Source organism: Heterodontus francisci, chromosome 24, assembly GCF_036365525.1.
Source record: "Heterodontus francisci isolate sHetFra1 chromosome 24, sHetFra1.hap1, whole genome shotgun sequence".
Classification (NCBI taxonomy): domain Eukaryota; kingdom Metazoa; phylum Chordata; class Chondrichthyes; order Heterodontiformes; family Heterodontidae; genus Heterodontus; species Heterodontus francisci.
The window spans coordinates 59,424,936-59,439,580 of record NC_090394.1 but is presented as its reverse complement, the minus strand read 5'-3'; the positions used below and the strand labels follow the sequence as shown (position 1 = coordinate 59,439,580).

Below are 14,645 nucleotides of genomic sequence, written 5' to 3'. Positions count from 1 at the left end.
AATACCCCAGCAACTGCAATCTACCACAGCAGAAACACTTGGTTTTACACAATCCTTACTTGTTCCTCCCAGTCATTGTTCCATCTGATTGGGCATTACCCCCAACTTGGTGCATCTTGGATCGTTCTATATGTTCCACATAAGTTTGTATCATCTGCAAGATGGAAGAACAATTTAGTCACTGTAAACGGGGGAAGGGTAATAATATACCTGGTTAAAACTGATAGCACAAATCATCTCAGCACTCTATCCACACATTGGGTAGCCAATCTTTGCTACAACGCTGATGCATAAAACACAATGACAGATCCACAAATGGCTTCAGGAAGAGTACTTTATTTTTAAACAAATATTTTTCAGCTGCAGTTATTTACATCATTTTCCTTCCTTCTCACTCTCCCCTCACACCACCCCTGCCAGCTCAATAATCACTGAATGAGGTGAGCTGCCAGAACCAACAATGCCCATTAGGTATTTCTTGATTAAAATCAAGATTTGTTTATCATAGATTAAAGGTCACTATCATCAGAAATCTGCAACTTGCAAATCTCCTGAAATTGCTTGTGTGGCTGTCATGCAAGTTGGCAGAGTTCAAATCAGGATGGTCTTTACACTAGTACTATATTGAAGCTGTTGAAGGGCACATTCTATAAATCAGATAAAAAAATACACTCTAAAAGACACCAATTTTTGACATTTTTCTATTCATTCCATTACTAATTATATATTGCTCCATAACGGTACACAATCAAACTGTCTTTCCAACTTTATATATTAGATCGTACAGAATAGATTTGGACTCCTTTGCCCTATCAATTTAACCTACTATGACATGCAGGCTAACGTTAATACAGTCAGGTCTGGGTAGTTAGGGAGACATTAAAAAACTAGCATGCTGTAATGCAGAATATAAGGTAGAGGACTTGTGCTCACAAATCCGCTACATGGTCAGTTGTTGACATTAGCCATGTTACTAGGGGAAAAAAAACTGAGCAGAGGCCATAAACCTACCATCAGGAAGACAGGCAAAACCAAACAGCTGAGTAAACCTAATCTACTTTGTGTCATATGTACCAAAACCCAATCCAAATTGTGCTGGAACCCGATATGGTTGTAGGAATCATGATTCCCAGCAATTCAATGTTCAGTTCAGTTCAGAGATACAGCACTGAAACAGGCCCTTCGGCCCACCGAGTCTGTGCTGACCATCAACCACCCATTTATACTAATCCTACACTAATCCCATATTCCTACCACATCCCCACCTGTCCCTATATTTCCCTACCACCTACCTAAACTCGGGGCAATTTATAATGGCCAATTTACCTACCAGCCTACAAGTCTTTTGGCTTGTGGGAGGAAACCAGAGCACCCGGAGAAAACTGCTGCAGTTTTAATGATGATGCAAAATAATTAGCGTGTCATGAGGTTCAAAGGCGACTGGCTAGAGAAGACAGTGACTTGCAAAACTGCTCAACCATACCTCCTGCCATGCTTATTAAAGGGCAGAGTAAATGGAATCAGTGGTGAAGTCCACAAACTGAACCAGTTTATCAGTCAAGCAGGACAATAGAATGGAAACCAGGCAGACTCAATAGAAATGAGGAAAAGTATTGACGAACAGGAACGACATAAGAACACAAGAAATCAGAGCAAGAGTAGGCCATTCAGCCCTTCGAGCCTGCTCCACCATTCAGTGAGATCATGGCTGATCTTCTACTACAGTACCATTTTCCTGCACTATCCCCGTATCCCTTGATGTTTTTAGTACGTAGAAATCTATCAATCTCAGTCTTGAACATACTCAATGACTGAGCCTCCACAGCCCTCTGTGGCAGAGAATTCCAAAGATTCACTACCCTCTGAGTGAAGAAATTCCTCCTCATCTCAGTCCTAAATGGCCTGCCCCTTATTCTGAGACTGTGTACTGTGTCCCCTGGTTCTAGACCTCCCCCCAGCCAGAGGAAGCATCCTTCTGAAATCTGCCCTGTTGAGCCCTGTTTGAATGTTTGAATGCGATCGCCTCTCATTCTTTTAAACTCCAGAGAATAAAGACCCAGTCTATTTAGTCTTTCCTCATAGGACAATCCTCCATCCCAGAAATTAGTTTGCAAACCTTCATTGCACTCCCTTTATGGCAAGTATATCTTTCCTTAGGTAAGCAGACCAAAACTACACAAAATACTTTGGGTGCGGTCTCACAAGGCTCTTTATAATTGCAGTAGGATATCTTTACTCCTGTACTCAAATCCTCGTGTAATGAAGGCCAACATACCACTTGCCTTCTTAATTGCTTGCTGTACCTGCATGTTAGCTTTCAGTGACTCATGAACTTGGGCACCCAAGTCTCTTTGAAGTTCAACACTTCCCTGCCTCTAAAGAAATACTCTGCATTTCTGTTTTTCCTACCAAAGTGGATAACCTCACAATTTTCCACATTGTATTCCATCTGCCAAATTTTCACCCACTCGCTTAGCCTCTCCAAATCCCCTTGAAGTGTCTTTGCATCCTTCTCACAACTCACTTTCCCCCCCAGTTTTGTGTCATCTACAAACTTGGAAATATTACATTTAATCCCCACATCCAAATCATTGATAAAGATTGTGAATAGCTGGGCTCAAGCACTGATCCTTGCGGTAACCCACTAGTCACAGCCTGCCAACCTGAAAATGACCCGTTTATTTTTACTCTCTGTTTTCTGTCCGTTAACCAGTTCTCAATACATGCCAGTATATTCCCTACAATCCCATGTGCTCTAATTTGGTTTACTAACCTCTTGTGTAGAACCTGATCAAAAGCTTTCTGAAAATATAAATATGCCACATCCACAAGTTCCCCCTCATCTATTCTGCTAGTTACATCCTCAGAAAACTCAAATAGTTTTGTTAAACATGATTTCCCTTTCATAAATCCATGTTGACTCTGCCCAATCCTACCATTATTTTTTAAGTGTCCTGTAATCACATCCTTTATTACAGTGTGTCCGAAACCACACCTGCCAAATGGAAATATATTAATTTTGTCAAAAGGAACACTATTGGAACTTTTACTGGACATTGAACATAACTTGTTTAAAAAGACCACAGAGCTGGATGGCTGAAAACATGGCTGCACATTTGCATTCTGAAAGAAAGTTGCATAGACAGACAATGGGAATGCTCCCTGATTCAGTTAGCCAGATGTGTTTTGTCAATAGTGATAGTCACTAAATCAGTGTTCAACATAGTGACAAGAAAGTAAATCAATAAATTAGTCTTATTTAAAGCTTCCTCACAAAAATGCACGTTTGTTTTTGTTTTGATTAACAGTAAGATAAATCTTTAATGCTTTATCTTTCTGAAATGTTCTCACCAGCTCACATGTAGGACAAAAATTGAAATGTGGACCCCCCCCCCCCACATGAAAAGGTTGAGCACTCCTGGGCTATAGGAATGTATTTCACATCTGTAATACGTTATGACCAAAATTACCTCAGAGCAAGATACAGAAAGTGCAAATGAATGTAAACCCGTTTTATACTCTTCCTCAGTAACACTTACAAAGAATTGTGGAGGTCCTGCCTGATAATGATTATCCTCCCAAAGTATTCTTGGACATGAACTAAAATGAATGCCGGATCACAAAACAAGCCCTCTATAACCTGAAGTAAAAACTACTTAAATTTCTACTTATTACACATATGTGTTGTGTAAACAAAGTACTAGATGTAAAGTGCTGAACGTGATGTTTATTCAGTTGTGAAACTCATCTCTATAACTTACTTAGGCTCAACTATGTTTCTACCTCAATAAGGGTACATTGTCGTCTTCACTCCCTGAGCAGTAATCTGGTGGAACAGATCGACCGCCCGTTATAGAACTCACCCAATTGTCATTTCATTGAAATCAATGGATTGAAGATCAGGTGGGTCCCATAAGGGGCAGGAGATCTCCTACACCAGATTACCACCAAGCAATGAAGACGAAACTTTATCCCATCATTTTTGAATGAACTTACACCGCTAGTCAACTCCTATCTCATTGTGTCTCAGGTACCCTGCAGTGACAGTTACCTCTTATTTTGGTGCTACTCTCAACACCCTGTAGTCAAAATGAGTTCGGAATCCAACCCTATATCAAGTACCTTGCAATAAACGTCAGCTCCCACCTGTATGCATCTCAGTGACATTTAGCCTCTATCTCAGTCTTTTTCAAGAGAATACCATCAAAAATCAGTTTGCGCATGGGTATACTGATTGTCTGAGCTCTTACCTCAGTGTGCCTCAGGTGTAATGCATTGTATTCCTTCTTCATCTCTGCCTCCCGCTCCTCCAATCTGGTAACTGCAATAAAGGTCAGAATCAGTCACATTGCTGAATGAGACCAACATCAATAAGAAAGAATTGAAAGAATTCCATTTAATAAAATCAGACAAAATCTAGCAATGTAGAAATGAAGACAGAATTTTTAGGGCATTCAGGATTTAATTCAAAGATGAGTAAAAAAAAAATAAAGAGCAATTGTAAATTTTTTTTATTCTGTACCAAAATAAAACAGAGATGTGCCTTGCTTGTGAGAAACTTTGCCAAATAGAAAATGTAAAAAACTTAATGACCTTAGAGGGAAACTGCACAATGTGACGGATAAGTGACCGCCCTTGAATTTGAGGCAGATCCTCAGAAATAAATTTCAACATCTGACTACAGTCTCTGTAACCGGGGCACCTGCAGCGATCTATCGCATCAAGATCCTTATCGCTGCTCCTGAAGACTCAATCACGATGGTATCTTATGGAAGGTCGGGTGTTAAGGAATGTAGAGTGGCATCACCAGCACAAATTTCAGAAACCAAAGGAATTCCTAGCAATCATGCACACAAGAATGATGCACAATGCGCTGGGCTAAAGCAGAGGGGGACATTAAAAGACAAAAGGTACATAAATAATATCCTTTCAGATAAACTCAAAAGGAATTTCTCTTTAAAAATAGTAAATGACCATATAAAACTTTTAGCAGTTCACTTCACATTTTGTTCAGTGATTTTACACTCAGATCTCCAATCTTCTGAGGATCACTTATTGTCGTATTGGTTTTGGCAATCACACTGTCAAAGACAGGAATTCTCTACCATAAAAATGGCCCATAGGCAGGGATTTCTTTCATGGGTACTTTCTAGTTGCACTATTGAGAAGGTTTAAGCTTAAACAGCTTTGAAAGCTTATTGTATAGTTCGGAGTGAAATAAAATAGACATCACTTCGCTGTAATATAATTCATCACTTATGTGCCAGGTAAGTAGAATTACATTTAAGTCCATTTATATGCAACCCAGTGTATGTAAATCCCTATGTATAATTTGTCCTTGTTTCAATTCCACATGGTACCATATGATGTATTATGATCCTATATAAGCTAATACCGATGCTTATGAAACATGGATAAGTCTCAGTACTCCTTTCATTAGGAAATTCTATGTAAGAACGTAGGTGGGAGAAGAGCAAATAAACCGATAAACAAAAGGCGAACTGAGAGTTGTGGCAGAAAAACAGTGAAAGAAACGCTAAAATCTGTGGCAATACTCCAGCAGGAAAAGGGAGACTGACCAGAAAGCATGACAGTGTTAAGCAGAAATGGTGATGATTCTTCTCTGAGTTCATACTCACCTACAGGTCAAAGTGGAACTTATAGCTCAATTTTACTTAAACCAAGAAACACTTGTGTCACACTCCCGGTTGAGCACAGTTGAGAATGAACAAATCATTGAGATGGGCCCTGCACTATAATAATAGCCTGAACCTTAACTCCCAAAAATGGGTGGGTTGGGGTTCTGCCAAAGGTTTAAGTGTAAAAAAATCTGAAACAGGAACCCAACATGCCTCACACCCACCCACTTCTGGTTTTAATGGAGGCGGAATGTGCGTGTGACCAATCCGCACATGGGAAGTTGGTTGGTTACTTATATATTATAATGAGGCTCCCTGCCTTCAGTTTAACGGTCATTCTGTTTTTACTACAGACAGCCAGATTTCTCAGGCCTTGGGAAATACGGCAGCCACAAGCAGGCATAAAGGGGTGAATACATAAGGCAAGTGCCTTTACAGCACAGCTTGTGGGCCAGGAGAAGCAGTAGTGTTTCCTCCACGTCCAACAAGCTACTCATTAATCATTCCCCCATCCCAGGCTCTACAACTGGGACCCCACCCCCCACCCCACAGCGATCAGGACTCCTCCACCATGATCATGAACACCCCACTCCAACAATCTCTCATATTCCCCCATACACCAACCTGCTCTCGTAGACTTCAACCTTGTGTAGCAGATTTCCCGCTCAAAAGGCCTCCAGTCTGTCAGACAGCCTGTGGGCAGGAACCCGACAGAAAAAAATTTAAAGGAGCCCTGCAGTTAAAAACTGCAGGACATTCTGGAAACCTAATATTCCGGGTGCAACCTCACAACTGACCCTCTGCACGGAACTCACCTCCAGGCTAAAATTCAAGCCAATGTTTCCACTTCATGGCCTGATGAATGTTTACAATGAGGTCAACGACTTGCAAATTTTTAGATATTATTTGCTTTTTTAACACTTTTTGGCAGGGGGGGCTGGAAATCCTTACATTGGTCACAGGATTAGAATGCAAAACAAGTTTGTGCTGGCAATATCTTCTCCAGTATCCAGATCTATAAGCTCTCCCAATTCTATCCAGTAAAGAAGATTGTCACTGATGCCCGTATTCTGACACACACCAAGTCCGTTCACCCGCCATGCGATGCTCACAGACCAATACTGAGTCCCAACCGGGCAGTGCCTCAGAATTTAAATTCTTATCTTTTTTCCAAATCCTTCCATGACCTCACCACTCCCTATCATTGTGACCTCCTGCAGCCCCACAACCTTCCGAGATCTATAAGCTCTCCCAATTCTATCCACTAGCACATCCTCGATTTTAACCCCTCCACTACTGGCAACCATGCCTTCAGTTGCCAGTTGGAACTCTGTCCTTAAACCTCTCTGCCTCTCTCTCCTCCTGCGAGATACTCCTTAAAACCTACCTCTTTGACCAAGCTATTGGTCACCTGTCCAAGTATCTTCTTATGTGGCTCAGTGTCAAAAAATTGTTCCTGTGAGGCATTTTAGTTTGTTAAAGGTGCTATATAAAAGCAAGTTGTTCTGGTTGAAGAAAGATGCCCCTCTACAGTCCTCTATTGCTACAATGCATTCTAAACTTACGTTGGTCTGCATAGTTCTTAGACTTGAGTTCCAGCTGTCTGGTCTGCAACTCCAGAGACTCCACATGTGTCTGAAGCTCCTTCTTCTCCTGCTCCAGTGCATCTTCAAACTCGATAAATTTCTACACACACACAAAACGGGGGGGGGGGGGGGTGAAATGTTGAGAATAAGAGGAATGGCAAAATATTCACATTAAAAACCAAGCTACATTCAAATGGTAAATGCCCTTTTAATTTAGCAAATCATAATTTTTGGTTTCATTTTCTGTTTAAAATAATAGCCTACTATAATACAGTTTATACCAAGTGTATTATAACTTATATTCAGATTGCATTGTTCAATCCAGAAATAACACGATTTAGGTTCCTTAAATTAAAATATATCAAATATTTAAACTCCAAAAACTCCACCAGGGAAAAATATCCACTGAATAACATGCATTCCCCTGGTAACCACATTGCTGCCAATGAACAGGAGACCTAAGCCAACCAATTAAAATGATTCTCACATTCACAGCCATGACAACATTGGGAAAACTTTTTTTATATATATATTGCTGATTTGAGAGGACTTCACGTCTTCTATGTGCCAGCTTGACAACTTGCCTCAATGCCTCAGTCCTTTCCCATTTATTTCTGTTTAATGATCTATTTTAAGTCCAAAAGTATGGTGTTTATATCCATTCCTGCTTAAATTCCAAATTGACAAAAAGCAAACTAGAGATACACCGGATACAATTTTCCCCAAAAGGCAGGATAAATATACTCAATAGATCCTGTAAATAATTCAGATAGCAGTGGCTCTGTAAAGAGTATATTATATGTAACAGTGCTTGAAACAATGTCATATACAATTAGTACAAAATAAAAGTTATACTATATTGTACAGCATATTGTCCATACTCTGAAGAAATAAATAATTATTGCTATACCAGTCACATGATTTAACTCCAGCTCCAATCATTATGACCTTTTTGGATACATCATACTGTTACGACCAGGTGAGAAAGGTGTCTAGGGGTCCCTTTTAGCCTTCACCTGGTCTTATTATTACAGGGTTTTGTTTTAAACACACTGGTGTGCGGAGCTCCCCCTTGATGAATCCTTGTTCACCACTTTCCAATTATAAGGCAAAGAAATAAACAAACAGGCTTTCCTTCAGTTTAAAAAAAAGTGAAATTTATTAAAACTTAAACTTAATCTCTAATTCGGTTAACGCACACGGATACACACCGCGCCCACGCTAGCATGTGTATGCGATACGTACATGCAAATAGAGACAGAAAAGAGCACACGAAAAAGAAAGTAGAGGGGTTTGGGACAATCTCTGAAGAGGGGTTTTTGTTACTGTGCTTTGAGCTCACTGTAGTCTTTGCCTGTAGGTAGATCTTGCTTTTCATTGGGGCCCAGTATTCTTCTTAAACTTTGTTCATTGTGGCAGACCTTTCTCTCTTGGGGTTCATATGTCTTCAATGGTTTCCAAAGCTGGTGAGAGCGAGATGAGAGCAGACAGGAGAGAGATGTTTTCAGTGCAGGAGCAAACAGCTTTCTGAGTGTTAAAACTCTGTGGCAAGTTTATTTTTATTTATTTAGAGATACAGCACTGAAACAGGCCCTTCGGCCCACCAAGTCTGTGCCAACCAACAACCACCCATTTATACTAATCCTACATTAATCCCATATTCCCTATCACATCCCCACCATTCTCCTACCACCTACCTACACTAGGGGCAATTTACAATGGCCAATTTACCTATCAACCTGCAAGTCTTTGGCTGTGGGAGGAAACCGGAGCACCCGGCGAAAACCAAGTCAGGATTGCATAGGACTTTGAGGGGAACTTGGAGGTGGTTGTCTTCCTGCCTGCTGCCTTTGTCCTTCTAGGTGGTAGAGGTGCAGGTTTGAGAGGTGCTGTCAAAGGAGCCTTGGTGAGTTGCTGCAGTGCATCTTGTAGATGGTATGCACTGCAGCCACACTGTGCCAGTGGTGGAGGGAGTGAAGGTTTAAGGTGGTGGATGGGGTGCTGCTCAAGCAAACTGCTTTGTCCTCGATGGTATCAAATTTCCTGAGTGTTGTTGGAGCTGTAATCTCCCAAGCAAGTGAAGAATATTCCATCACACTCCTGACTTGTGTGTTGTAGGGGTGGGAAAGGCTTCGGGAGGCAGAGGTAAATCACTCACTGCCAAATACCCAGCCTCTGACCTATTCTTGTAGCCACAATATTTATGTGCTGATCCAGTTACGTTTCTGGTCAATGGTGGCCCCAAAGAAAGTTGATGGTGGGGGATTTGACAAAGGCAATGCCATTGAATGTCAAAGAGAAGTGGTTAGACTATCCTTTGTTGGAGATGGTCATTTCCTGGCACTTGTGTGGTGCAAATGTTACTTGCACTTAACAGTCCTAGCCTGGATGTTTTCAGATCTTGCTGCATGCGGGCACAGACTGCCTCCGTATCTGAGGAGTTGCGATTGAAACGATCAGTGGGCAATCATCAGTGAACATCTCCACTTCTGACCTTATGATGGAGGGAAGGTCATGGATGATGTTTACATGATATTGATATCAGTCAGACAGCACATTGGCAACCCAGCGGTGATTTAAATATTGACATATTCCCTGTCCTTCATAAATGCATTGGAGTTAACTTCCAAGTGTCAAGTAAAACAGAATGGCTGGTCATTTTAAACTCTTATCGAAGGAGAAAAAACATCTACCCAAAATATTCAGCCAATCCTCTGATATAATATAATTTTCAGGGCTGTTGTAAGATTCAAATTTACCACTAACTACTTAAAATAAAGCACTTAACCAAGGATTTTTGAGCATTGCTACAGTGAGTTAAAGGGCTGCAGCTGTGAAAAGTTCAATGGTTTATTTTCTTCCCCACTCACTGAACTCATGAATAAGCTATGGACTTGAACGTAAAGATGAAACAGTAGCTTGCACAGTATACCACATGATAGTACAAAAACAAAGATAAGAAAGGGAATGCACATCTTAACTACTGCAAAGAGTAACAATTCACATGACTGCAAACACAGTGAACTTTGGATTTTGCATTGTAATAATGTGTTTAGAATCAAATGTTTGCATTTTGTGCCAAAATGCAGAAACTGTTTAAAGCTGAAATTTGTGGATAGTGAAATATTATTCTCAAGCAGCCGGGGAAAGTTTCAATAGTGAGCAAGCTAAAGCATTATCTCATGTTTTCCCTCATGACCAACAATAAAACAGAACCATTTTGAAACTCTGTTACAACCAGGTGAGAAAGGTGTCTAGGGGTCTTTTACTGTCTTCACCTGGTCTTATTGTAGCAGGGTTTAATTTTAAACACACTGTGTTTTGAGCTTCCCCTTTGTGAATCCTTGTTCACTGCTTTCCCATCATAAGGCAAAGAAATGAGCATAAACAGGCTTTCTTTGGTTTAAAGGAGAAGAATGAAATCTATCAAACCTTAATCTTAAACTCTAACACGGTCAATGCCTACGAATATACAACGCACCCATGCTAGCATGCACACGCGATACACACATGCAAATAGGGACAGAAAAGTGAAGAAAAATAAAATGGAGAGGTTTGAGGCAATATCAGAAGAGTTTATTGTTTACTGTGCTGTTTCCAGCTAGCCGTAGAGTACTTAATTGTAGACAGCTCTTACTTTTCGTTGGGGCCCTTGTTCACTGTAGGAAACTTTTCTCTCTTGGGTTCATGTGTCCTCACTGGTTTCCGAAGCTGGTGAGAGCAGGCAGGAGAGGGATGTTCTCAGTCCAGGAGAAAAGTGCCTTCTGATTTCAAATTCCTTGTTGGAAGTTCAAATTCAAAAAACTCCAACAGGCAATCAGTCATGTGACTAAAACTGGTCGAACCACTTCTTTTGTGTATTGGGGAGGCAAAAGATTGGGTCCCTTTGTTCCAACACTGTCAATTACTATGCAAATATCTTTCCAGTCAGGGGCTTGCAATTTTAAGTTTTAATGTTCATGTGGCAAAATCATGTGTGCCTCACTCAGTCTTGGCAGGTGGGGGGTTTGCCTGACACTAGTTCGTAAATCCTCTGAATTACACTCCCATCTCACATGAACCGTAACAAAGGGGTTTCAAGATTCATGCCTCATCCCAACAATCGTGGGTTCAGCGATATCTGCAGATGGTGCCCTTGAAATACTGATGCGTGCAGTGAGGAAAAGGGGTGCCGCAGTTGGCAAAGCTACCCTCCTCAGAGAGGGATATTCCAAAATGCCTACCAGGAAATACCTGAAAGGGCAATTGCTCTCTGCAACACACAGAAGTTTTGGCTGAAAATGTGGAAGATGAGGAGAGTTGCACATTGATGCTACCCAGCAGATTCTTATAGCAAGCATCAGTTCCAACTCTGTATGTTACAAATTGTGCTCTCAGAATCTTTTGCTCATATATTGGTTTCTCTGAAGCTAGCAAGTAGCCTTGCAGTCCCTTGAATGTTTAACTTGCACGCAGTAGTATGGCACTAAACAGGAAACAGGTTTACATTCGGAACTGTTGTCACACTGAAAAGCGAATGGTGCTTCACACAGCATATCTTGCTGCTGGGCCCGAGCTGTATGATGTATATGTGTAGTTACTGACACACAAGGAGGCTACAAGATAACCGCAATGATAACATCAGCGTTCCCTGCATTTTGTGAAATGTAGCAGTACAGTGAAATTGGACAAGTATGTAATTCTGTTGTTGTTATTCACTAGATAGAAAGAGATGAAAGTGCTGTACCTGTTGAACAATGCATCAACCACTTGTTTGATACATCTGTGAGCAGCAAGTCAGATGATACAGATATGTTAGCCTACATAAGAGCTAGCACCATCCCCATGGTGGATTTTAGCTGCAACTGTCCTTACAACAGATGGCACAACTCTGCCAGCCCACTGCATGCAGAGACAATTCTCCCCAATCAGTGCCAGGTTAGGTGTGCAAGAGCCAGTAACTATGGATGGTAATAAAATGGCAGGTGTAAGGAGTCTAGCTCTGGTGCCAGCTGATCTCCTTTTCACACCCCTTTGACATTTATTCTCTTCAGGCATTAAAACCTGTGCTATGGGAGGTTTGACAAAAAACGCTGTATTCACTGAAAAACAGCAGTTTACCTTGAAAAACTGTCATCCCAAATGCAAAAATGAGAACATAAGAAATAGGAGTAGGCCATTCGGCCCCTCGAGCCTGCTCCACCATTCAATAAGATCATGCCTGATCTGACTGTGGCCTTAACTCCACTTTCCTGCCTGTCCCCCTTAACCCTTGACGCCTTTGTCAATCAAAAATCTGTCAAACTCAGCCATGAATATATTCAGTGAGCCAGCTTCTACTGCTTAATGGGGAAAATAATTCCAATCATGATCCTCAGAGAAGCAATTGCTCCTCAATTCCATCTTAAATGGGAGACCCCTTAATTTGAAACTATGACCCCTAGTTCTAGATTCCCCCACGAGGGGAAACATCCTCTCAGCATCTACCCTGTCACCCACCCACCCCTGCAAATCTTATACGTTTCAATAAGATCACCTCTCATTCTTCTAAACTCCAATGAGTATAGGCCCAACTTGCTCAATCTTTTTAACATTCCCTCATAAGACAACCCCCTCATCCCAGGAATCAGCCTAGTGAACCTTCTCTGAACTGCTTCCAATGCAAGTATGACCCTCCTTTAAAAACATTGACCAAAACTGTACACAGTACTCTAGGTGCGGTCTCACCATTGCCCTGTACAGTTGTAGCAAGACGTCCCTACTTTTATACTCCATCCCCTTTACAATAAGGGACAATATTCCATTTGCTTTCCTAATTACTTGCTGTACCTGCATGCTGACTTTTTGTGATTTTTGTACAAGGACACCTAGGTCCCTCTGTATTGCAGCATCCTGCAGCCTCTCTCCATTTAATTAATATTCTGCTTTTCTAATCTTCATGCCAAAGTGGACAACCTCACATTTTCCCACATTGTACTCCATCTGCCAATTTTTTGTCCACGCACTCAAACTATCTATAATCCCTTTACAGGCTCTTTGTATCCTCCTCACAACTTTCTTTCCTACCTATCTTTGCATCGTCAGCAAACTTGACAATACAGTCGGTCCCTTCATCCAACTCATTAATATAGATCGTAAATAGTTGAGGCCCCAGCACTTATCTTACAGTTTGGCATCCTGAAAAAGACCCACTTATTCTGACCCTCTGTTTCCTATTAGTTAGCCTGTCCTCTACCCATTCTAATATATCATCCCCAACACCATGAGCTCTTATCTCGTATAGTAACCTTTTATGTGGTGCCTTATCGAATGCCTTTTGGAAATCCAAATACACTACATCCACTGGTTCCCCTTTATCCACCCAGCTTGTTGCATCCTCAAAAAACACTAATAAATTTGTCAAACCCAATTTCCCTTTCACAAAACCATGTTGACTCTGCCTGATTGTATTGTGATTTTCTAGATGTCCTGCTACTACCTCTTTAATAATGGATTATAGCATTTTCCCAATGACAGACGTTAGGCTAACTGGCCAATAGTCTCCTGCTTTCTTTCTCCCTCCTTTCTTGAACAGGTGGTACAATTGCAGTTTTCCAATCCGCTGGGATCTTTCCAGAATCTGGGAATCAGGGAATTTTGGAAGATTACAACCAATGCATCCACTATCTCTGCAGCCACTTCCTTTAAGACCCTCAGAGGCAGGCCATCAGATCCAGGGAACTTGTCAGCCTTTAGGCCCATTAGTATTTCCATTACTTTTTCCTCTGGTGATAGTGATAGTTTTAAGATCCTCCCTGCCTTTTGCCTCCTGATTCTCTACTATTCTTGGTATGCTTTTTGTGTCTTCCACTGTGAAGATGAATACAAAATACTTGTTCAAAGCCTCTGCCATTACACCCCGATTCCCATTATTAAATCCCAAGTCTCATCCTCTAAGGGACCAATACTTACTTTAGCTACTCTCTTCCTTTTTATATATTTGTAGAAGCTTTTACTGTCTTTTTATATTTCTTCCTACTCTTATACTCTAATTTCTCCTTCTATTTCTTTAGTCATTCTCTGCTGAATCCTAAAATGTTGCCAATCTTCTGGCCTACCACTAATCTTTGCAGCATTGTATGCCTTTTCTTTCAGTTTGATATCATCCTTAACTTCCTTAGTTAGCCACAGATGGTGCATCCTTCTGGTTGTCTTTCTTCCTCAATGGAATATATCTGTTCAGAGTTATGAAATATCTCCTTAAATGTCTGCCATTGCTTCTCTACCGTCTTGCCTTTTAATCTATTTTCCCAGCCCACTTTAGCCAACTCTGTCTTCACACCCTTGTAATTGTCTTTATTTAAGTTTAAGACACTAGTTATGGACCCACATTTCTCACCCTCAAACTGAATGTGAAATTCTATCATGTTATGATCACTCTTATCTAGAGGATCCTTTAAAG

The 14,645-nt window shown here is 41.0% G+C and overlaps 1 protein-coding gene across 17 annotated transcripts in view; it reads right to left on the bottom strand.

Annotated features, from left to right (window-relative positions):
* The window catches only part of mapk8ip3 (mitogen-activated protein kinase 8 interacting protein 3), a 225,118-nt gene that overhangs the window by 167,582 nt on the left and 42,891 nt on the right, over positions 1 to 14,645 (bottom strand). For all 17 annotated transcript variants that reach the window (XM_068056312.1, XM_068056319.1, XM_068056320.1 and 14 more), the window contains exons 2-4: positions 7,205 to 7,325; positions 4,251 to 4,321; positions 60 to 154 (exon numbers count right to left, since the gene is read on the bottom strand). In XM_068056312.1, coding sequence (XP_067912413.1) covers positions 60 to 154; positions 4,251 to 4,321; positions 7,205 to 7,325 — 287 coding nt within the window. The remainder of the gene's footprint in view (positions 1 to 59; positions 155 to 4,250; positions 4,322 to 7,204; positions 7,326 to 14,645) is intronic.